The sequence below is a fragment of the Meriones unguiculatus genome, chromosome 9 (assembly GCF_030254825.1).
Source record: "Meriones unguiculatus strain TT.TT164.6M chromosome 9, Bangor_MerUng_6.1, whole genome shotgun sequence".
NCBI lineage: Eukaryota > Metazoa > Chordata > Mammalia > Rodentia > Muridae > Meriones > Meriones unguiculatus.
In genome coordinates, this window is record NC_083357.1 from 47,133,399 (window position 1) to 47,156,978 (window position 23,580).

Below are 23,580 nucleotides of genomic sequence, written 5' to 3' on the forward strand. Positions count from 1 at the left end.
GTTCTAGTACATTAGCTAAAATAGTATGAAATTAACTCATGTGGTGGTGCACACCTATAATCTCAGTGTTGGGAGGTGGGGCCGGGAGAATTGCAAATTAGAGGCCTGTAGAGTTGCATGGTGAGTGTGTGCCTCAAATGTTACTCATAATCATAACACCGAATTACCTGATGAATGGTCGTCAGAAAATAAATTACCTAATTCGGACTTTTTAGTATGATGGCAGTTTCATCTGACTTCATTAAGGCATTTCTCTACAAATCTGTAAGTTAGCTTTGCTGCAGAGGCTCATTGGGTTTTTGGAACCTAGCTCAGATGGCCGTTCATAAAAACCTGTGAGTATTAATTACTTAGATATTTTTAATTCCATTTGGTTTGGGAATTACGATAGTGTCTAAGTTCTGATTTTGAAAAACAAACTAGTGAGTAAACAGTTCACCTGTACAGCTATACTTCTGTCCTTTTCAATTCTGGGGGTTGAGCTGCTGGCTTCACGGGTGCTTGGTAGGTCCCCTGGCCCCGAGGTACACCCCTGCCCACTGTGTTTGCTTTCACAGCAGCCCACGGATGGCACTAACATTAAAAACGAGCTACAAGTGTTTGAGTTAAGAAGATTTCACACCTGGGGCTGCAGAGATGGCGCCATGGTAGAGTGTGCGCTGCCCAAGCATGAGGACCTGAATCCTGGTACCTGGCACCCAGGGAGGCAGAGGCAGATCCCTGAGATCTGGGGCCAGCCAAGTCAGCTCCATCAATGAACAACAGGTTCAGTGAGAGATCCTAGCTGAAAAAAAATAGTCATAGAGGAAGACACTCAACCTTGACAGGAATGTGTGTGCGCGTGCGCACATACATACATACATACATACATACATACACACACACACACACACACACACATTCTTAAATAAAATTTTAAAATAGACAAAAGTATCATGGTAGAAATTTTTTGATAAAGAGAGATGAGAGAGGATTTCCTCTGCTCAATTTCATGTTGGGAACATTCCTGTAAACTGTCCAGAATGTCCAGAATTCTGTCTGTTCCGGGTTTTGAAGTTTCCTTATAACTGTTTTGAATGATCCCTCCCTCCCCTGTGACATACTAGAAGTTTCTTAAGCTTTACTAGAACTTTTTTTTTTTTTTTAAGTTACATAAACTCTGGTTGAGCCTTTGAAAGAAATGCTATGACATAGAAAGGGGGAAATACCCTATCAGCACTAATCAGCATAGGGCATTTGTTACTTTTTCACAGACCCCATCCAGCTCTTGTCTGTGGTACTCCACTAGGAAGGCAGTGGCCATTTGTTTGACCATGTCATATGGAACATAGTTTACTCTCTTTCTCATGCTTTCGGTAATAGTAAAATAATCAAAAGAAGCCTTGCATCTAGAGGTTTCTGCCTGGGGCCTGATCATCAGCTGAAGCGCTTCTGAGTACCGGCTGGAGAGTCTGGGGTGGCTGTGGTTGCTCTGAGGCCAGCACTGACTGTGCGGACTCACCCTGCATGAGGGGTCTGTTTGAACCAGCAGGTTATTCTGGCGTGGTTTGTGGCACTTGCAAGATGGGATTTCTCTCCTTTTCATTTTAATGTGTTTGGGTAATGGTGACGCACCCACCCCACCATCACCACCACTTCTGTATACTTCTGAGGTTTCAACAGTAATAAGTGAAAGTTAAAATAAATGAACATTTTCCTAAGCCGTGAAAGCTAATATGTTTGCTAACCAGAGAACTGTGATGTCATCACAATTGGCATATGCTGTTCAGAGTAGCTCGCCATCATAATATTACGGGGCCTTGGCAGTTTTTCTTTCCTGTTAAAACAGGTTCACACTTTTCTTGTGCTTAGAGATGTCTGTTCTGAACAACTGTTGTGCACCGAGATACTGAAGGAGAAAGCTTTTCTGCACTCGGTGATTGTCTCCAGGTGGAGGTGGAAGGATCTGACTCAAACTTTCTAGGAGGTGGGATGAAGGGAGAACCTGAGACTGGAAACTGTCTTCAAAAACGGAGAGGCAGCACTCCCTAGCCTGGGAACTAGGCAAGGGGAGGGGGAGGGTTTAGCCACGAGAAAAAGCAGATCTGGGACAAGTCCTCGGGTTATGAACAGGACCCACATGCACCCGCTAGAGAGATAGAGGCCGTCAGGAGAAGAAGCGTAAGGGGAGGATGTGAGAGGACCCTTTCCAGGGTCTGTCTCCTGAGCTAGGTTCCCTTGGGAGAGGCCACAGAGGGCTTTCTGGAGGAGGTAATGTCAGCTTCTTAGGAGGAAGCTGGACAGTGGCTGGCAATGAACCTACTATGCTCCTGAAGGTTCTTTCTTTTTTCAGTAAAATAGATTATTAAATTTTATTTAAGCATTTTATAAGGTTCCTTTAAAACACATTGTCTTTTTATTATTAATTTCATTCATTTTACATCCCAATCATATCCCCCTCCCTTGTCTCCTCCCGGTCCCTCCCTTCCTCCTTCTTCCCCCATATCCCTGTTCTGTAATTCTCAGAAAGGAGGGGCCCTCCTCCCTTATCAACTGACCCAAACTGCCAAGTCTCTTTAGGGCTGCCTGCATCCTTTTCCCCTGGCAAGGCTGCCTCACACAGGGGTGGGGGTGGGGCTGGGGGTGGGGAAGACAGTGATCAAAAACCAGGCAACAGAGTCTATGTCAGAGACAGCCCCTGGTCCCCTTACTAGGAACCCACACGGAGACTGAGCTGCCTGTTGGCTACATCTGAGCAGGGGGTCTGGGACAGAGAGGAAGCATAAACAGACGTTTCTTGTCATTGCATGGCTTAGTCAGGCATCATACATTCATTTCCTTTGTTTCTGATAGATGACCTCTATCTTTACTTTAAGGGAGCTGTTTGCATGTGGACTAACTCTGACTTGATACATATGGGTAGTTCACATGTGGAGACAGTTTCACTGTATCAGTAGCTGTTGGCTTCTCTGCGTCCCTCTAGAGCTCAGAATGGAAACCTGAGTGACGCCATTGCTTGGGTGGGCGTGGCAAATGGTGGAATCCCTGTGTCCAGTGGTGGTTTGCAACCCACATGTGGCAGGCTGTTTCATAAGCGCTTTCTGGCGCAGATTCTACACTTTTCATCAAAAACAACTGGGTGACCTTCCAGTGGGACACAGATGTTCCAGGGCCTGCCACGGCTCACGCTCAGTAATCCCACAGTAAGTTGAATATGCGGGCGATGCATCTGGCGCGGAATCTACTGTGTAGCACATCTGGACCATGAACATGCTCAGAGCACTTCTGTAGCCAGAGACCGAGCAAAATTACCCAGCCCAAGACGCACTGTACACCAAAAGTGCTGGCCACTTCACGGACTTTATTAATATGATATGAAGATGAAAAAATAAGTGTTTATGTGTGTGTGCTTTCATGCCATCAAAAAGTCAAACAGGAGCTGGAGAGGTGGCTCAGCAGTTACTACCTCTGGACGCGCTTCTTGGGTCCAATTCCCAGCACCCACATTGTAGCTAACTACCTTCTGTAACTCTAGTCCTGGGATGTCTATCACCCTCTTCTGGCTTCCATGGGTGCTGCATACATGTAGCGTACAGACACAAAATCAACAATGATAATACAAGTAGAATCTTGGGCTGAGGACATAGCTCAGTCGTGGGATGCTCGTTGGAAATGTATAAAACCACAGACTTTGTCCCCAACACTGAAAACTGTGAGGGATCTTAAGGTCAGGACCTAGACAGAGAGCCCACATGATCACGGGTCAGTTCTGTGAGGTAGTCAACTCTTCCTCGTAAGATGGCCCTTGCCCCAGGTGATTTTTTCCTGGCTGTATAGGCGAATAGAAGTGCTCCAGCTGTGTTAATGTGAGTTGGGCTAAGCTAGTGTGATGGGAAGGCAGGTTAGGTACACTGAGGATATTTCTTAGCTCTTTCAGGACTCTAGACAGGGTGGAGAAGAATCTGCAATAAAACCACCTGTGAGGACTGATCGGCGTCAGATGTAGAGGTTCTAAGTATGAAGTTCTCCTCTGGACAGCCTTTCCTGTGGAAACCAGTATTAATCTGCAGTTCTCACGGAGGGTCAGTACCTCCCTTATGTAGCCGAAACCAGCCCTACATCTTCATCCTCTCTTCCTGAGACCCTCTCCATCAACTGTCCTCACCCGGACAGTGTCCTCTCCACCCTTTCATACTGCTTTGCCCAGTCCAGTCCCTGAGGTCAGGTGGCTTTAATTTAGTGTCAACCATGTTTTCAGAAATCAGTGAATTCAAGTCCCAGAGAGATGAGCTTGGGAGCCTGGGATTACTAGTCATCCCTTTACTCCTGGGAACTTACCAGCTACAGAGGCACAAAGGAATCAAAGATTGTGTGAGGAAAACTTTTCTACTGCATTTTCAAAGCCCTTTTGGGGTTATGGTTAGTCCTACCATCTTCAAGATGCCCTCTACCTGGGGAAACTCAGTTTACTGTGCGAATGTGACTCGACTCATTTGGTAGGTTTCCCCATTCACCTACAGCCTCCTGTGATGATGGATTTTCGTTGTCAACTTGACTCCATTCATAATTCCTCGGGGACATATCTCTGGGCATGCCTGTAGGGATGTTTCCAGAGAATTTTAACTGGGGAGTTTAGCTTTGAATGCTAAATGGTAAGACATTATGTGGCTGGCATCTTGAGTTGAGTAAAGGAGGAAACAGAGGAAGCTAGCCCAGGGCCAGCATCCATCTTACTTTGGTACCTGCCTGTGGATACAGTACGGTCAGCTGCCTGTGTTCCTGAGGCCACAGCTAGAGCCCCGTCTCACCACAGCTTCTTCACCATTACAGGCTATGCCCAAAACTGGGGTTTGAAATAAGTCCCAGAGATTGTTTTTACAAATTATTTTGTGTACTTCTAGTCTGTTTAGGTTTTGCCAAACTCTATTCAAGTTTTTCCTGGTGCCAAGCATCTTTGGATGGGGTTTGGACAGTGCCCCTGTTTGTGATTGCAGGACCAGTTTTCTGAGCATGTGCTTAGCTAGGCTGTACATAGCAACAGTCTGATACAGGGCAGAAGCAATGTGTCAATGTATTATCCTGTATCCCCAATTTCCATGGGGAGCACTAGGAACAACATAGGGTCTCCCCCAACAGGAGGTTGTCTGGGCCCTTTTTGTGTGGCTTCAAATTTACTTGGCAAGAGAAGGGACAAGCCTGGACAGGTAGAGACACTTGTACTACTGTGAAACAAAGGTGATAAACCTGGAAATCAGAAGGCCACAGTTAAGTGTGGACATTCGTGGGTTTGGTCCCCTGATGGCTTAGCCTGGTGGCTCACTGCTGTCAACACAGAACTGCAGAGGCTCTGGCGGAGAATTGACATAAATTAGACACAGTCTGAGACACATAGTGAGATCCTGGTAAGCTGGAGCTACACTGTGAGAACCTGTTAAAAAAACAAAACAACACAACAACAACAAAAAAGAGTCACTTCTAGCTAACTTTCAGTCTATCTCAGGGTTGGCCAGACTTCTGGGCAGTGTGGTCACTGGCTCTGCTTCCAACCATGAACACACAGCTCTGCAGTGAAAAATGGAGCATGGACAGCTGCAATGGGTCAGTCTTCCCAGTGCAGGGGACAAGCCACAACACAGCACCAGTTCTGTACCAGGGACTGAGCTGTGCTGGGAAGCCTGGACATAGTACCCACGGGGGGGGGGGGGGCACTGATTAGAGGGATAGGATCTTTTCTGGCATCCCAGACCTCAGGGTATTTTATCTCTAGAGCTGGCAGCCCATGTGAGTCATGAGGTAAAGTCCCTGGTTATGTCAAGGGTCTCGTTATGTGTGTGCTTAGGATACACTCAAAATACAATAGCCACCTGCAACAAAACTCAGGAAAGACTAACTCCCCAGAGTGAGGGGAAAGTCCATTTCCTCTCCTACCGCAGCATCTGGAAGAAATAGAAACGGGCCACATCCCAGTCACTGTCGAAGTGCATTAGACCGACATTCCTGTGCACGTTTCTCTTTTATTTACTCAAGGGCTCAAAAGAACTACTCCCCTTGCGTAGCTGTGAATCTGTGTGACTTGTCTAGCAAGTGTGGGGTTCTACGGATTTGCCTGCCTCAGCCAGGCCTGGCATCCACCTACTCCCTTTTGGTGAGCCTGGAAGTCTACTAGTTTTAATAATTGGCTTCCGTTAGGTCATCCATTGGAGTACACAACTGTGTTATTATTTATTAATCATCAAGTGCTATTTTACATAGCTGCGCCGAGGTCAGAGCACAGTCCCATACCGTCTGGCACTATCCACTGGCTTTTGAAAGAGGCTCTCTCACTGGTGTGGAACTTGCTAGTTGGGTAGGCTAGCTACCCTGTGAGCCCCAAAAATCTACTCGCCTGTGCCTCTGAGGCTAGGCTCACAAGCATACACCGCCAAGTCCATTTATTTTAACATGAATTCTGGGAAATGAATTCAGGTCCTTGGACTTCTGAGGCAAACACTTTACCTTTTGCGCGCGCTCTCTCTCCTGTCCTCAGAGAGCTTAAAGATTGTTTCCTGTAACGCCTACCATTTTCTCCTAGAGAGCCAATGACAGCCTTCCCCTTGTTCTAACTGTGTCCCCATCACCCCGTTTGCTGTTGTGGTGGGTTTCTTGAAGGCTTTTATTGTAATGGTGTTGTTGAGAGTAAGGGGGAACCCTATTCCAACACTCAGGGGAAGAGATCCTTTCCCGATGGCTGACACCACAGAGATGGTGCTTGTGGTAGTTTCCCTTGTGTTTCTAATTTACTCTAGCTGACAGCTGATGTGGTTTTAGGGAATGAGGACAGATTAAGCTTATGGTCCCATTCTGTCATTCAAGAAAAACCACAATAGTCTAGTCCGCAGAGCTGAGTTGAGTCCGTGCTGCTTCTCAACGTTATCTGGGGACAAAGCTACCCCAGGAAGGGTGGCCAGAACCTTTCCTCCGTCCGCTGCTAAGAACTCCCTGCTCCAGACCTAACTGTGTGCTTCCTTTAGAACCTTTCCTTTATTGCCGCGGTGTGATCCCTGAGGCACAGGGAATGGTAGGGAGGGCACACTGTGGGAGTGTGGACAGCAGAAGCCCTAAGCACCTGGTCCCCTCCTGAGACCTGCTCTGTCCCTCCACGGTGTTTGAGGACCGCAAGCTGACCTTCATCCAAAATGTTCAGAACCAGAATGATTTCAGGTTTCAGAACTTTTCAGATTTGGGGTATATTAATGATGAAATTTCTTGGTAGTTGGCCCCAAAGGACCCAGTTTTGCATGTGCCTCCTTTGCATATCCTAAAGGTAATCTTATAGAATATTTTTTAATAGTTTTGTGAACGAAGCCTTTCATTGTGCGGGACTTTTCATTGTGTTGGATGTCAGATTCCTTATTTTTGAATTAGGGGTGATCAACTTGTAGTGTGTCTTATATAACTCTCTGTAAAATTATAATCTGAAATGGGACTTAAAGGGAAGGGAAATGAATCTAAACAGGGACATGTTCAGCCAAGACTCCACTCCTGGTTCTTACCCATCATCATCCTGAAGACCTTGAGAGGCCCCAGGCCAGGCACTCGGGGTAGGAGAGTCCTTTACTGGGGACTAACAGAGACGGTGGGAGGTGCTGGGTATCAGGAGCATTAGAGGTGCCTAGCCTTGCAGTCAGGGAAGATCCAGGCAGGTGTTTGTCTTCCTTCAATGGTTGGTTGTCAGGTCTTCCTGGCCATCTTGTAAGGCAGAGATCAATGATGATGACACCATAAGAGCTGAAGGAAGAGGATGAAGATTGTCCCAGCCTGGCTAAGTAGGCAAACACTGGAAGGCACAGTTGTGTCCAGGTCTAGCATAGGTGTGTGGGTTACCCTTTCCAAGCTATCTGCTGTTGTTTTGTTTTTCCACCTGTAAAATGTAGAGAATAATAGCTGTGGTTTTGTAGAGCTGTAGTGAGGATCTGATCAGTGTGGAAAGCAATCCCATTCCCTTCGCTGCCCAGTAAAAGGGTATGTGCGTCACTACTTGCCAAGCTCTTTTCACAGCAGCATTTTATGATCCCCTGGCTCTACTCTTCCCTTGAAGACAGGTGTCACAGTTTTTAGAGCAGTTGGAATGTCCTCGCTGATCTCCACAGGGAAGAGAAAGGAGCACCGTGGAGGAGGTAGATCCAGAGAGGCAGAGGTCAGGAGACTACCTTCCTATGACTGTCATTCCCGTCATCTCCTGGTTATTTGCCACAGATCACCTTACCCCTATTTACACCTTTCCTGCTGCCTTTGACAGGGAGCATATCGATGACAAGGAGTTTCCTGACTGTGGACACAATGTCCTCTCTCCCGACTCGACTCCACGCCTTCCCTGCCATGATACGCAGTCCTGTGTAGCTAGCCATGAGCCTAAATCAACCTTCCTTCCTTAAACTGGGTTTTGTCAGGCATTTTGTTGTAGCAACAAGTGTCTAATGCACCAATTACAGCAGCAGCTGGCATACACTTCTGTAGCTTAATGGGCAATCTTGTCTTCTGATTATTAACATCATAATGGTACTTCCTGTCCCAAAGTCTGATTGGAAATGTTGTCAGGCTGTGCCTCCATAGACCATTAACTATTTGATACCAGTGACCTACTTTATTCACCTTTATGTCCCTTAGCACAAATAAAATTGCTAACAAACATGTTTGTTGAATTAGTGGGGTTTTTTGTTTTGTTTTGTTTTGTTGTTGTTGTTGTTGTTTTGCAGTGGTCTTATATATTTCAAATTTATCTTTCTTTTCTTTCTCCTCCTTAATTTTATTTGTTTCCATTTCATGTTCAAGGCTATAGTCATCTAGTCATCGCATTAAATGAGAAATGACAATTTTGCAGTTTTGATCAAAGGAAGTGAAAGATAAAGGCTTTGAGTTGAGGACAATCCCAGATTTCCACTTTCACTTCCACCTGGAAGCCACACTTTTCGGAGTGAATTCATATGCTAATTGCCATGTTTCTCAAATTGCTGCCTTTTGTAATTGGCAGCCATCAGCTAATGAGACAACACTGTGTCTGCAGTCAGGAGGCAGAGAGCAGTCCTGCTGGTGCTTGGCCAGCTTCATCCTCATTGGTCAGTCTGGAACCGTGGCCTGTGGAATGGTGCCATCCGTGCTCACTGTGGACGTTTCTATCTTAGCTTACCCAGGCTGGAAAATTCTTTACAGATGTGCCCAGAGGTCTGCCTCCAAACTGTATCTAGATCCTGTCAAGCTGACAAGCAATACAAACTCTTGCCATTGGAATGCCCCTTTCCCCCGGGCACATACACACCTTCCTGTAAGTAATCTTTATGCCTGCATGTCCCAACTACCATGACCATGGCTCCCCACCATCAACCTGATGCTTTTGTTTGTTTGTTTCTTTCTCTCTCTCTCTCTTTCTTTTTGCTTGCTTTGTTTCTTGTTTTTTTAAATTAATTAGTTCAATTTACATATTGGTCATAGACCACTTGTTCCTCTCCTCCCAGGCCCACTCTCCTTCCTGCACCCCACCCCCCTATTCTTCAGAATAGGGGAGCCCCCTACCCAAACATCCCAGCTCATCTATTCACATGAGGACTGAGTTCTTCTTCCTCCCCTGTATCCTGGTAGGGCAGTCCCATCAGGGGAAAGTGATTAAAAAACAAAAAAACAAAAAACAACAACAACAAAAAACAGGCAACATAGTCCATGTCAGAGATATCCCCACTCCCTTAACTAGTGGGCAGCCACGAAGCCTAAGATGCCCATTGCGCTTATCTTGTTGGGGTCTGTGCATTGTAGTATGTCTATCCTGTACTACATGACTAAAATCCACTTATTAGTGTGTGTATACCATGTGTGTCTTTCTGAGTCTGTGTTACCTCGCTCAGGTTGATCTTTTCTAGTTCCATCCATTTGCCTGCAGATTTCATGATTTCCTTGTTTTAAATGGCTGAGTAGTATTCCATTGCGTAAATGTACCACAGTTTATCTATTCTTTGGTTGAGGGACATCTAGGTTGTTTTCAGTTTTGGGCTATTACAAATAAAGCTGCTATGAACATAGTTGAGCAAATGTCCTTGTTGTATGGTGGAGCATCTTTCAGGTGTATGCTCAGGAGTAGTATAGCTGAGGCTTGAGGTATTCCTAATTTTCTGAGAAAGGGCCAGATTTATTTCGAAAGTCGTGCACAAGTCTGCATTCCCACCAGCAATGGAGGAGTATTCCTCTTTCTCCACGTCCTTACCAGCATGTGTTGTCACTTGAGTTTTTGATCTTAGCCATTACGACAGGTATAAGATGGAATCTCAGAGTTGTTTTGATTTGCACTTCCCTGATGACTAAGGATGTTGACCATTTCTTTACACCATTCTAGGTTCCTCTATTGAAAATTCCCTGTTTAAGCTCTGTATCCCATTTTTTAGTTGGATTATTTGGTTTGTTGGTCTTTAATTTTTTTAGTATTGCTATTCACAGATGATATGATAGTATACATGAGTAGACTGAAAAAAATCTCTTTTTACTGGGTATGTATTTTTACTGGGTATGGATTTTACTGGGGTATGTATATTCCTTAGGAGTCACTTCTGTGTTGGTTTGGAATGAGAAAGTGCAAGTGCCACCAGCTTTTTTGTTTTTGACTGTTTTATTTTCATGGTCATGGAGAAGGAAAGCATTTTTTAAAATTATTGTCTATTTTATTTATTATCCATTATTATTTATTTATTATTATTGTTTTATTTATTACCTCAGTAGCTCAAGAATTAGGTCTTAGAAGTTGTGTGTTAACTGGGGAAAGAACTTTGTGAAACTTCCATTCCCAACTCAACAAATCCCACTTAAAAAAAAAAGATAGGAAATGAAATCAAGAGAAAAATACTTTGACCTGCAGATTGCCTTCAACTATGGCACACGCATGGCATTGGCCAAGGCTGTTCTTTTGGCTCTGGGGTCTCTCGGTTGCTTAGGTTAGATGGAACAACAAAATGATTCAGGCTGCTCCACTTTCTTCAGAGCTTGAGCCATTACACTCTGGACTGGGAATCGGTGACCTTTGGCCCCTGGCACAGGTGATGGCAGAAGGGAATGTCTAATTGAAGCCGACTTAAGCATCTCCTCATCGTCGTTAATTTTCAGTGCTGCATGAGCTCATGCAGCCTGGTCCAGGAGGGACTATAAGTCTGCTCTGAAATGTCAAAACCCCAACACTTCTCAGTTTTCCTCTCGGCTCCGTTTCTTATTCCCACCTTCCCCGCAGCAGAGGTCAGACACACTGTTGTGAAATACAGTGAAGTTGCAGTGGGAACCGTCCATGCATGTTAACTTCAAGGAAGGTAGACACTCCTGAGAGGGTCCCGGGCCTTAATAAAGCACTTCAAGGAAGCAGAGTATCAAATTAATGCTTTTTGTGCTAAAAACATTAAGGTATTTAAATGTGTTATTCTAATCCCTGTTCCAGCCTGGGAACAAGAGGATCTAATATCATTTACTTAAATCCCAGCCTTCCTAGACTGCTCCATTCTTTTCAGCCTCATTGAGGAAGAGGCAGCCTATACCCAGCAACTTTCAATGATTATTAAACCACATGTAATTTTCACAACATGCATTCTGTTCAGTTTCCAGATCAGGTGAGGTTGCCCAGATCTTAGAACATCCTCCATCATTTCCTGGACCAGGTGTTCAGGTGCTGGGTTCCTGTCAGAACCTCACTGTAATTTTTCTATATCCAGTGAAGTGATGAACGTGTCAGAGATACAAGGACAAATGCGTACATTCTGAACTGGTGAGCAAACTATCCGTGGCCCATAGTGTGCCCTTTCTCAGTCTCAGGGTAAGCTGATCTCAGGCAGACGGGCGGCCTTCTCTTTTCTCACAGCCCTTCTCTGAATCTCAGCTGCTGAGGCAGCTTTTTACAGCCTTAGGCAGGATCGAGTTATAAAGGTTTGTTCGGTTAATAAAGAATATCAAGTTGCCATGGCTACTCACAGCAGTAGGATGATGTGTGATGCCTAGAAGAGAAGGCTGACAAGTGTTGAGAGCCAGTGACACAGTCATTAATATTAGTCAGATGGTAGATAAACAGACTGGCCAATCGATAGATGATAGAAAGATAGATAGATGGATACATACATACATACATACATAGATTATCTCTAGATATATTTTAGGTTTTTTTTTTGTTGTTGTTGTTTTGTTTTTACTTTAAAAGTCCAGTTTAAAAAAAATGTTTGCAGTGTTGAACTAGATATAGATGCCATGAAAGAGCTTTGGGTTGCTAGAGTAGCTAGTCTTAGATCTTTTGGGTTCCAGGGCTTGTGGGTAAGTAGCTCAGTGCTAGAGTGCCTTCCCTCTTAGTTTCCCAGAACCACCACCAAAAAAAAAAAAAAAATAGGTAGAGTGCATTAATTTATAACTACGAGTAAACCATTGAAAGTGAGAGTTCAACACACTTGGATGGCTTACAGAAGAACCAATTACCTCTTATATATACATATGTGTGCGTATGTATGTGTGTATATATACAGATATATGTATGTATATGCATATGTGGCATATACATATAATGTATACATATTTATATATACATATACACACATAAATGCTATACTGGGCTGCCCTTTCCTTCTTGTCTCAAATAGGAACATATAGAAATAGTCAATTCTGGAAGATGGAAACATTGTAACAGTGATTTTGATCATGAATAGTTATACCTTGTTGTCAGTGAACTTCGGGGCTTATATGATATCACAGAAGAGTAAGCTCCTGCAATTGAAATTATATACGTGTTAAATTCCCCAAGTTACTGTCTGGTTATGACACCAAGACAAAAAGCCAGTTGCTCACACTGCTGCCTCCTGCTAACATTTACACAGGCTCTTGGTGTGTGACCGCAGCAGCCTCCACTGCAGAACCTTGTGACTGATGGGGAGGAAATGTAGAGAATGTTATCAGACGCCCTGATCTGTAGTTTACAAAGGTGGCTGGATCACACCAGGGTTCGTGTCATTTTGTGCCAAAGTTTTATCACAAATATTGTGGTCCATCATTGTGTTTGGTCCACAAATTAAATGATTACCCTATCAAAGACCGCATTGAATAGTTCTCAGTGGTGCAGAATGTCCTCCAGAGGCATGCCAGATGGTGGCAGAAGGTGATTCCAGGCAAATACTGGCGTTCATTATCCAATGCTGCCAAAAGACCGGAAGACTGTGTGAAGCAGTCCTAATGCCTGGAGAGCAAATATCTTCCAAGCCTCAGAGTGCTTCTGCAAGATGATATCCAGGGGCTAATGGTTGGCCCATAACAATCAAAGCATTGTGATCTAAAGAGGCAAGGTGGAAGAAAAGACCAGGCTCTAGTGTTAGCCCTTCCCAGGAGAGCCTTTGTGAGGCCGGGGATTGCTGCTGCCCATTTGTCAATGGGAGCTGTCACAAGAAGTCTGGAATGTTTTCAAGGACCTTAACAGGAAATAGAATCGGGACCACCAACATGTTGGTCAGGAAGTTTGCAAACAGTGCCTGTCCCTGGAGCACTGTAAAATGACGTATTTTTATCTGCTTTCTGTGAACTATCATTCATGGCATATGCTGATTTCACAGAGGGGTCCAGACAACCTTGAATTCTTTTCTTCTCTCTGTGGATCAGTAGTCTCTCATGGCTATCCAACAACAGCGTGTGGCTAGGTCAATTGCTCATGTGGAACTTTGATGCAAATGTTTTTGTTTTGTTTTGTTTTGTTTTTTAACAGTTCTTTATAGTCATGACTAGATGTACTGCATCTAGGAAGTGTGATATAGTTAGTCATTGTTCACTGAATGTCTGCTGTATAACTTAGGAATTTGATGTTAGGAGTCTGGTGATGACTGAGGTTGATGGGAAAGCAATCTTTGTTGCTTTGAAGGTACCATGGGAAAGGTGTGTTCATGTGGGGAGGGGGCACTCATAAAACAACAAAGGGAGCTATGAGAGGAGAGGCACATTCCTTAGTTCCTGCATATTTTGGAGATACTATCCCTTTAAGAGTTCTTATAATAGGACTTCTCTCCAAGGATATGTGCAGGGAGGGGTTAAGATGGGAAACAATGCCAATGCCGGCTCCTTCAGAACTATTAAGTGACTCGCTTGAGTTCTTACCCACCAGCACCTCCAAACATCTCAGTCCTAAGTCTCTCTGGATCCACTTCTTCCTGCCCCAAAGTCCCACATTTCTCACTGTGCTCAAAGGACCATTTTAAACTGCCAATACCATCTGCTTTTAGAATTTGGGAGGACAGTGAGATGTCCCACAAACTGGGGCAGGGGTTTACATTTTGAGAAAGCTAAACATTTTAGGTCAAAGTATGGATAGATACATGCTGTTCTAAACACGGAGGCTGCGTGGATGTCCTGAAGTCTGGCCCCAGGTCTCCCATAGAATTCTACCAAATGCATCAAAAGAAAGGACACAGTCTAAGCAAGTGGTGAGGTACCTAAGAAACATGCATGTGGAAGAGCTCAGTACAATGTAGGTTTTATGCCTACAAATTAGGTCTGTGTATATCTGCTCAAATAAGACCTTTAAACTATAGAAGTTAATGTGTGGATGTGTGTATGCATGTGCAGTCACAAGCATGTCACAGTGTATACATGTAGATCACAGGGCAACTTGAGGGAACTGGCTCTCTGTCTACCATGTGGGACCCAGAGATCAAACAGGCCACTAGGCTTGGCTGCATGCACCTTTGCCCACTGAACCTTCTAGGTTTAAAGGTGCTACATGGGACTGGAGAGATGGCTCAGTGGTTGAGAACGCTTGCAAAGGATCCCGGATCAGTTTCCAGCACCCTCATGATTGTTTGTAACTCCAGTCCCAGAGAGTCTACTGTCCTCTCCTGACCTCTCCATGCATGTGATATACTTACATGCAGATAAAAGACTCATGCACATTAAGAAAAAATAAACATCAAAAGAAACCGTAACTTTGGAAGATAAGTGGCTGCTATAAGGGACTTTTCATAGTCTTTTATTTCAACGGGTTTTCTAATCAAATAAAAAAAATCCCCATATAGTATGTTTTTTCTTGACAAGAGAGTGCACACTTTCCCAAGTGAGATCTTGTGATACATTGGTAGTGTGTCCCTCAGTACTTCTGTGTTTAGGCTTGGTATGGGTAGATGATCTAAACCATTCCAAAGAAAAGAGGAAGTACGGTCTCATCTACCTGGTTCTGGCACTCCCCCACTATCTTCTTATTTGAAGGACTCATATGTCTTAAGTGAAGTGCCAGCCTAAATTGAGGCTAGGTTTTGATTTTGAAGAAGACTGTAAAGGTTTAAAAGGAGCAATGAGATTCAATTATTTTTCTGATTATTATTATCATTATTATCTTTTCTATGCACCTTATGGTATCATTTAAGTGTGGCTAGGAAACATGTGAACTAGAAAGAACTGGAAAGTATCACTGACACAAACCTGGTAGATGGTTAGAAATCCTCGTCACAGGCTGTGTTTGTTGTTTCCCAGTTGCTGAGACAGTGTCCTGACAAAAAGCTGCTTAAGGAAGAAAGGGTTTATTTGTCTCACATTTCCAGAGAGGATACCGTCTGGGGAAAGAGTGGCAGCAGGTATGTGAGGCCAGCCTGACAGTCAGGAGCATGCTGATCACATTTCAAGGGCATGCAGAGGAAGCAGAGGACAGGACATGGGGCCGTGGCCCATAAAACTCAAGGTGGGCCCAAGTGATGTACTTCCTCCAGCAAGGCTCTGCTTCCCAAAGGTTCTCTAACCCTTACACATAGTGCCACAACCAGGGAGCATGGGCTTGAATACATGAGCCTGTAGGGGACATTTCTCATTCATACCACAAACATAAGCCCTTCCCTGGCTTTCGGAATGAGGGGCTTTGGTGCCATTTAACACTTGAGAATCGTTGATGTGGTGCAGTGGTGTGCAAACTTCTCGTAGTTAGTTATTTAGTTAATCATTTGGAATCAACTAATGAAACCAGTCAGTGAATCTGGTTAGTTGATGAGTGGCCATGCATTCTCTTGGCTGTCTCTGAGAGAAGTCTTTTTAAACTCTTCCAGTCCAGGCTGAGCTCTGTAATCTAGGTCCCGTCCCATCCGAACGGTGGCTGAGCAGGAAAGGGGTTTTCTGTGTTCACTTTAGACTACCCTGAAAGATCAGGATGAGAATGTCACTCTGACCAGGGCTCAGGCAAATTAATGTATGATACTAATTCTGTGGAAGCATTCGCCCTGGGTTTTATTTAAGCTTTATGTTGAACTAACTTGAGGAAACAAGTTTTCAAAAGTCAGGACACACAAAACGAGACTCTGAGCGGCGGGTACTGAGCCTGTTTTAAGTCTCAAAAGGGAATTCTTCGTTTGCAAATGGATTGTGTTCTGCGGGTATGTAGATTACCTCTTCAGTTGATGGAACTCTTAGAGTTTATGTTTTCACTCATAATGCACCAAAATTGGTTGCAGAAGTGTTGCCAAGCACCTTGCTCAGCTCAGATGTGGTCTGGAGCTTTATTTTATGGGGTGAGCACATTATATTCTGGGAATGCTTATTAAGTATGGTACATGATTCCAGGTCACAAATTAAGATAGGAAAGAGCCGCTTTCTGCTCCATGGCAACCTGGCATACTCAGCGCTCTATGTGGCTGGAGTGTAATGGTGCACAGTCGGTTCTGCAGAAATTGGCTATTTGACATCTGTTTTGAACCCTGAGCATGTGCTAGACTTATATTTTCTCAAAGCATCACAGCTGAGGGTGTAATAAATTCTTGATGAGAATTTCATGCTCCTAAGTGCCAGGGTAGGACTTGCTTTATATACCCCTTGCTTTTGCCAGTTGGAAAGAGGCAGCTGTTGGACATTCATGGACCGTACCATCAGCCACTGCAATACTTCAGAGCCAAATCCCAGAGGCAAACTGAGCAAGCCTGGTGACTCCTAGGCCACCTTAGTCAGATTTCTGTTACTATAAGGGAAGTTATTTGGGATGATAGGGTTTTTTGTTTGTTTGTTCGTTCGTTCGGTTGACTGGTTGGTTTCTCATTCCATCATTGAGCATCTTCGCTGTCTGGGGCCTGCGGTGAGTCAGAACACCATAGAGGAGGGTGCATGCCAGACCAAAAACATTCACCTCGAGGCTAGGAACTGGAAAAGAGAAAGAGGACAAACTTGGTCCCACTACATCCTTGAAGGCATGCTCTTGGTGGTGGTGAGACCCCCTCCTAGACACCACCTTTTTGTATTATTAAAAACTTCTTTAAGGCTAATTTATTTTGTATGTATTAGTGTTTTGCCTGAATGTATGTCTATGCACCACACCTGTGCCTGGTGCTTGCAGAACTCAGAACAGGGCATCAGATCCCCTAGACCTGGGCTTACAGACTGTTGTAAGCATGATGTAGGTGCTGGTTTTCAGCCTCAGAACTCTTAACCACTGAGCAATCTCTCCAGCCACAATTCCTATCTCATAAAGGCTCCATCACCTCCCAATACCTGTGGCCTAAGCCTTGAGTATGTGGGCCTCTGTAGGACATCTTCAGAACCAAACTATAACACCTAATAGAATACCAACAACTTTTAGCTCCAAAACAATACCCTTGCTCTATTTAGCTCCTTCCATATTCCATGGCCACAGTTCTCCCAGCCCCTCCTTTCCATGTGAAATGGCCAACCTCCAACCCACAGAAGTCCTTTCTCTCTACACCATCTGAGAAAAGACCCACTGACTCTGAGTTGGGTAACCAAGAGACATGGGAAGCTGCAAGCACAGTCTGCACAGGGTGTCCATGAGCATGGGGGCCAGGCCTGATAGCACAGTTCTTACGAAGCAGATCTTGAGGCTACAGAGATGGTTCAGTGGTTAAGAGCACTGACTGATCTCCCAGAGGACCTGGGTTCAACTCTCAGTACCCACATGGCAGCTCACAACTTTCTGTAACTCCAGGATCCAACACCTTCACACAGACATACATGCAGGCAAAACGCCAATGTACATAAAATAAAAATAAATGTTTAAGAGAAAAAGGAAGTAGGTCTTTGAACATTACTCTAGTTTACACATAGCCCTTGTGAGAATACAGCCACTGCCCCTCTCTCTGGAGGTGACTCGAGAGCCCACACCAAACATCAGTTTACCAACTCAGGATCGATAAGAAATCAGCCCTGAGTTGCTAGTGGGGCTTTTCATGCTACAGGATCATCCTGGCTTGTGCTGTGATGACATAGCTCATTTACCTACGAAGCTGCTCACTGGGTCCTTAGGTTTGTAGGAGGCCTCTTCCCAGAGAGTGGAGGGGTCTTGGCACTTACCGTCCTCCCAGGCAGGGGCTGCTTTTGTCTTCTCGTTCTGGGCTATGCTCCTGCCCCTCCAGTAGCAGAAGACCTCAGGCCTGGGACTCAGCCTCCTGCGCTGGCTGCCTGGCAAACACACATCATCATCTCTGGGGTAGAAAGGGAATCTTCTTTCCCCCTTGCTCTGGTTTCTCCCTGTCCTCTCTCGCGTCCTGCCTGTTTTCTTTTCTTTCTGTAAATTCCCTTGCTAGCCCCACACTGTGTAGAGACTCTCTTCTTGTGTTCTTGTTTATTGGGAAGAAGTTTTCAATGGTCCCACTATCTTGATTACCTGTGTGAGCCCCAGAGGGTTTCCTTCCTACTCACCCCACTCAGCAGTAGACGGAAGTCTGGCTGTGTTTTGGGCTCCTTTACAGATATGCATTGCTTCCATGAATTTGGCAAATACCTGAAAGCCACAAGCTCCTGCTTTCTCAATGCCTCTTTACACATGAGCATAAAATGTACGCGCTGGATTTGGAGGTTGTCTGCCTTTGAACTCAGCCTGTGTGCTGCAGCTGGCCCCTCGGGAAGGATGCCTGCTGTCCTCACTCCTCCTTCTTCTTCCTGTCTTCCCTCACAGAGTATCTCCACTGCAGAAGTCTGAGATCGTGGACGTTGTGAAGAAGCGGGTGAAGGCCATCACCCTGGCCATCGGAGACGGTGCCAACGACGTGGGCATGATCCAGACAGCCCACGTGGGGGTCGGGATCAGCGGGAACGAGGGCATGCAGGCCACCAACAACTCAGATTACGCCATCGCACAGGTCAGCCTCCCTTTTCCCAGTGAAGACTGCTGGGCACAGGAAACAGCCTAGAGCTCAGCCCCAAGGATTCTGCCCACCTTGGGAGGCCGCCATCTAGATTAACTGCCAGCGTCCACTGGTTTCTCTGTTGCCTGAGTTCTGAACAGCTTGAGGCCCCTTCACTGGGTTGGGTTTCCTCGGGCCAGAGGTGGGACTGGCCCACGGACCTGTCATTCAGAGACACACCTTTCTTGACAGACAGGTTCCCTAAGCACTAGATGTGTCCATCTTTACTCCTCTTCCCACTGTTCTGTTTGTTTGCTGGATTTGTGCATCCCTCACTGAAGAGCAGCTTCTCAGGATAGTACCACCACATGGTCCCTCACTCAAGGACCTCCCTTCTTCTAGAACTGCTGCCACATTCTGGGCGAGCAGCTAAGGTCAGAAAGAAGCAGTCATTTGCAGATGTCCCCTCTTGGCAATCATGGCTGGGGACACTTTAGGAACTCAGGGTGAACTGAGAGAGCAGGGGCCAGGTGGCTCATGGTCAGAAGTGAGCAGCCTCCTGTAGTCAGGCTGAGTTCAGTCTGTTCGGCGCTGAACTGAGAGCCACCAGAGTGGTCTGATGTGCCTTACAGGTTTTGGCTCTGATTGTTTCCTGCTTACCTCACCTGTGCTCCAAGAATCTGAGAAATGTCCAACCCTCCGTGATAGCCACAAGATGAAGGACAGGAGTCAACCTCAAGACCCTCCTGGGGAATATCTGGCTGTCTGGCCTGATAGATTATCTAGATGCCTAGTCTCCGAGAATACTGCCTTGTTCTCCCAGATGCTAAGGTTCAGGGCCTTGTAGCTGAATGCCTGCATTTGCTGTAGCACCAGCTCCTCGGCCTCTCCCCTGCTTCTCTGAAAAGCTTTTGAAGAACATGTTAAACCTAACTGCACGATTACCAAGAACAGTGGCTCTGTCGCCCTTTCAGCTAAAATGCAGAGGGGCATAGAAAACAGGCAACCTTCTTCCAGCCCCAGGGCTTGTGGCCGGTCCTTTGCAACTTTAGGATACCATCCCCTAAGGAAGCTCTGTTTGATCACCTCTCACGTTTCGTTTCCTTCTGGTTTGAGGTTCTGCAAATGCAGCAAGAAATTAGGCAGACCACGTGGCTTTGGAAACTGACTAAACTCAGTTTTGTTTCTTTGTGGACTCCAAATCCCTGAGTTGATTCCTGAAGTAGGCAATATGAGTTTTTGATTTTACAGGTGGGAAACCTAAGGGTTCTACCCACATAACGATTGGCCTCAGGTCTGAGCACAGGCCCAACATCACAGAGCAGCACACCCCTGTGAACTTGGGGGCCGCCACACACACCTGCTCCATTGCTTTGCCGAGTCAACTGTGCAGAGGCCCCTGGGACCCAAGCTTCCTGTCGGTTGTCAGCAACTGTGGATGTTATACACCCCAGGTTTATTAAATACTTGAGTTATAACATCATATGGCTGGAAGGGATCTTGAGAGGTTTCCTAGGAGTTACAGGCAAATATTTGTCTGCTTTTCTCTTTAGAATGTCTAGGGAGGGAGGATTCCTGACTGAAACTGTGCAGGGATAGAAGGCGGAAGGTGCAACCACTTTTGTCAGAAGGAGGCATCAGAGAGGGATGGGGCAGAGTCTTCTAAGTCCACTGGGGGGGGGGTGTCTTTTCCCTCTGTGGGAAACAGCACCTAAGGCAACCACTGATAGCCTTGCCTGGATTTTCCTGTCTGATGTGTTGCAGGGGCGTGCTGCCGTCTCAGGGCTGAGTGTGTGCCAAGCACTAGATTTTGAATAGCCTCTTCCTTAGTTAGCACGCTCACATCCGCACTAGTTGGGGTTCAGTTCCTCCGCCCCACTGAGGCAACAGCCAGGCCTGGCTGAGGTTAACGCCACATTCTCTCCAGTTCTATCTTGTTTTGTTTTGTTTTTGTTCTTGTTGTTTTGTGGTGTTGTGTGGCCACATTTCTAAAAACCATGTTTTGAAAGAAGTGCCCCAAAAGGTAAAGAAAAGAAAAGATGCTAGAAAGTCATTCCGTGGGCAAAGCCCTGGTTCCATGTCCTTGCTTGTCTGCCTTATGCTTGCCTGCACAGCAGCTGCTGAACAGGTGACGGGCCACTGCTGGCCACCTGCACTATCCAGAGGGGACAGTATGGTATAGTGCCTATCTACAGCCCTCAGCTCTCCGTCTGCCAGAGCACATTCCACCTGCCCCATATGTCTGTCTTGAATGGCTCTGGGGAGACAGAGTTGATTTAAGGTGGATGCTATGACTTTGTCTCAGACTACAAGGGCCCTTAAATAGCCACTACCCAGTGCCAGTCAGCTGCAATTGATTGCACAGCCAGGTACCATGTTTGAGTAGGAGATAACAAAGGACTGTAACATTGTTGTAGAGTAGTTGCTGTGTGTGTGTGTGTGTGTGTGTGTGTGTGTGTGTGTGTGGTATCGTATAGCTGTGTGTCGTGTGTAAGTCCATCCAGGTGCCTCTGTGGGGTATGCTTTTAGCTGACACACTGTCACTGTGCTCGTGTGCATACCTTTCTTGAGTCACACCTTCATTGTGTGAGTGTCGCTGTCCTTTTCTCCTGTGGTCACCATAAACTTTGTGGCTGGATCTTGTGGAGGTATCCCATTCCAGTGTGCTCTTCTTCCAGCTTGGAAGTCACCTTCTTTTTCTAATTACATCTCTGAAAGACGTTTAGCTCAGAGGGTTCCACAACAGTCATAGTGAGAGTCCAGCAGCATGTTTGGGGAAGATAACAATTAGTCAACTAAAGAGAATTTTCTCTTCTTCTCAGCTGCCCTGAAAGCTCCACTGCAGGGGAACAGGTTTTGTTTGAGGGTTTTATTTGTTTTGTTTTTTTCTGTTGGTTTCCTAAGGGGCTGGTTTCCTCCACCTTCCTTGTCTACTTGCTGCTCATAAGAACAGTCTGTGTCTTCTGTTCCTCAGCAACAGGCTGCTCTGAACTTTGTCACTGTCCCTTTTTCAGTTTTCCTACTTGGAGAAGCTGCTTTTGGTTCACGGAGCCTGGAGCTATAATCGGGTGACCAAGTGCATCCTCTACTGTTTCTACAAGAATGTGGTCCTCTACATCATTGAGGTAAGCGATGGGGGTAGGTGGAGGGTGGGTGGGTTCCCGGGTGGGTTCCCTCCCCTTAAGGAGGCTTTCCTCCCCTTAAGGAGGCAGGCCTCTGCAGAGGACATCTTTGGACAGTAAGCACATCTTAAGGAAGGGTTCTGTTAACGGAAAATTAAAGATACCGTTGGATCTTACTAAAAATCTCTGTGTCCGGCAGCCTCCTTTTAGCTGGCTGTACCATGAGGCTTGTGATAAGTAACCAAGGGTGGGTAACCAGACTTTCTTTTCTGCCCAGCCACACACTCCTCCCAAGCTTCCCGTCCCAGTTCTGATCTTGTGCTCCTCTTCCTTGCCACTAGCTCGTGTCAGTGGTGGCAGAGGCTGCTTCTGTTGCTCTCTCCTTTGTCTTGCTAGGGCAAAAGGAGACCAGTGTGGTCAATACCAGGAAACAGAGGTGCCCATCTTTCTGGGCGGATCTGAGGCATTTCCAGACACCCCTTCTTGTGTTTGTCTTCCCTTGCACGTACAGGGCCTGGTTTCCTGCTGCATATGTCATGTTGTCTCCTGTACATATCCTCGGGGATGTTTGCATGCTAGGGCTCGTGCAGAAATGAGTGGGGTGTCTGATAAGACCATTTAAAATGTCACACGGAGTTCATGTTCTATTGTCCTTATCTTGGTTAGGTTCCTAATGCTGTGATTAAAATGATGACTAAAAGTGACTTGGGGAGGAAAGGATTAGTTCAGCTTGGTGGTAGTTCCATCACTGAGGGAAGCCAAGGAAGGAACTCAAAGCAGGAACCTGGAGGCAGGAACTGGAGAGAGGGCTGCTTACTGGCTTGCTCCCCATGGCTTGCTCTGTTTTCTTATATACCTCAAGACTGCTTGGCCAATAGGTGGTGTCATCCACAGTGTACCAGGCCCTCCCTTGTCAATCATCAGTCAAGAAAATGCCCTGCAGACTTGCCCATAGGCCCATCAGATGGAGGCATTTTCTCAAGTGAGGTTTTCTTTTCCAGGTGACTCTAGCTTGGTCAAGTTGACAAAAACTAACCAGGCACTCCTACAGTTTTCCAAGATGCTAATTCACTTATGAGAAAAACGTATTCTTGCTAGAGGACAAGGCACCAAAAGTGGAGGAGGCTCTTTGTGTTTTCTGTTTGTTACTGACAAGACTGTGTAAATGTTTTAGCCAGAGAGGATGGCACATGCCTGTAATCCCAGCACTTGGTAGGTAGAACATGAGGGTTTCAAGGTCAGACTCAGCTGCACAGTAAACTCCAGATCAGCTTAGTCTATGTGAGATTTTGTCCAAGAGGAAGAGGAAGATGTGGATGAGGCAGAAAGAGACAAAACCAATCTTTAGGGCAATAGAAAATAAGTCAATGTTGCCTCTGTTTTAATATCTCACTTTATTACGGTATAAATTT

The 23,580-nt window shown here is 45.7% G+C and overlaps 1 protein-coding gene across 4 annotated transcripts in view; it reads left to right on the forward strand.

The window, feature by feature from the left end:
* Atp8a2 (ATPase phospholipid transporting 8A2) overlaps nt 1-23,580 on the forward strand; it is a 512,095-nt gene that overhangs the window by 286,715 nt on the left and 201,800 nt on the right. For all 4 annotated transcript variants that reach the window (XM_060391096.1, XM_060391095.1, XM_060391093.1 and 1 more), the window contains exons 26-27: nt 18,878-19,061; nt 22,061-22,171. In XM_060391096.1, the coding sequence (XP_060247079.1) occupies nt 18,878-19,061; nt 22,061-22,171 (295 nt within the window). The remainder of the gene's footprint in view (nt 1-18,877; nt 19,062-22,060; nt 22,172-23,580) is intronic.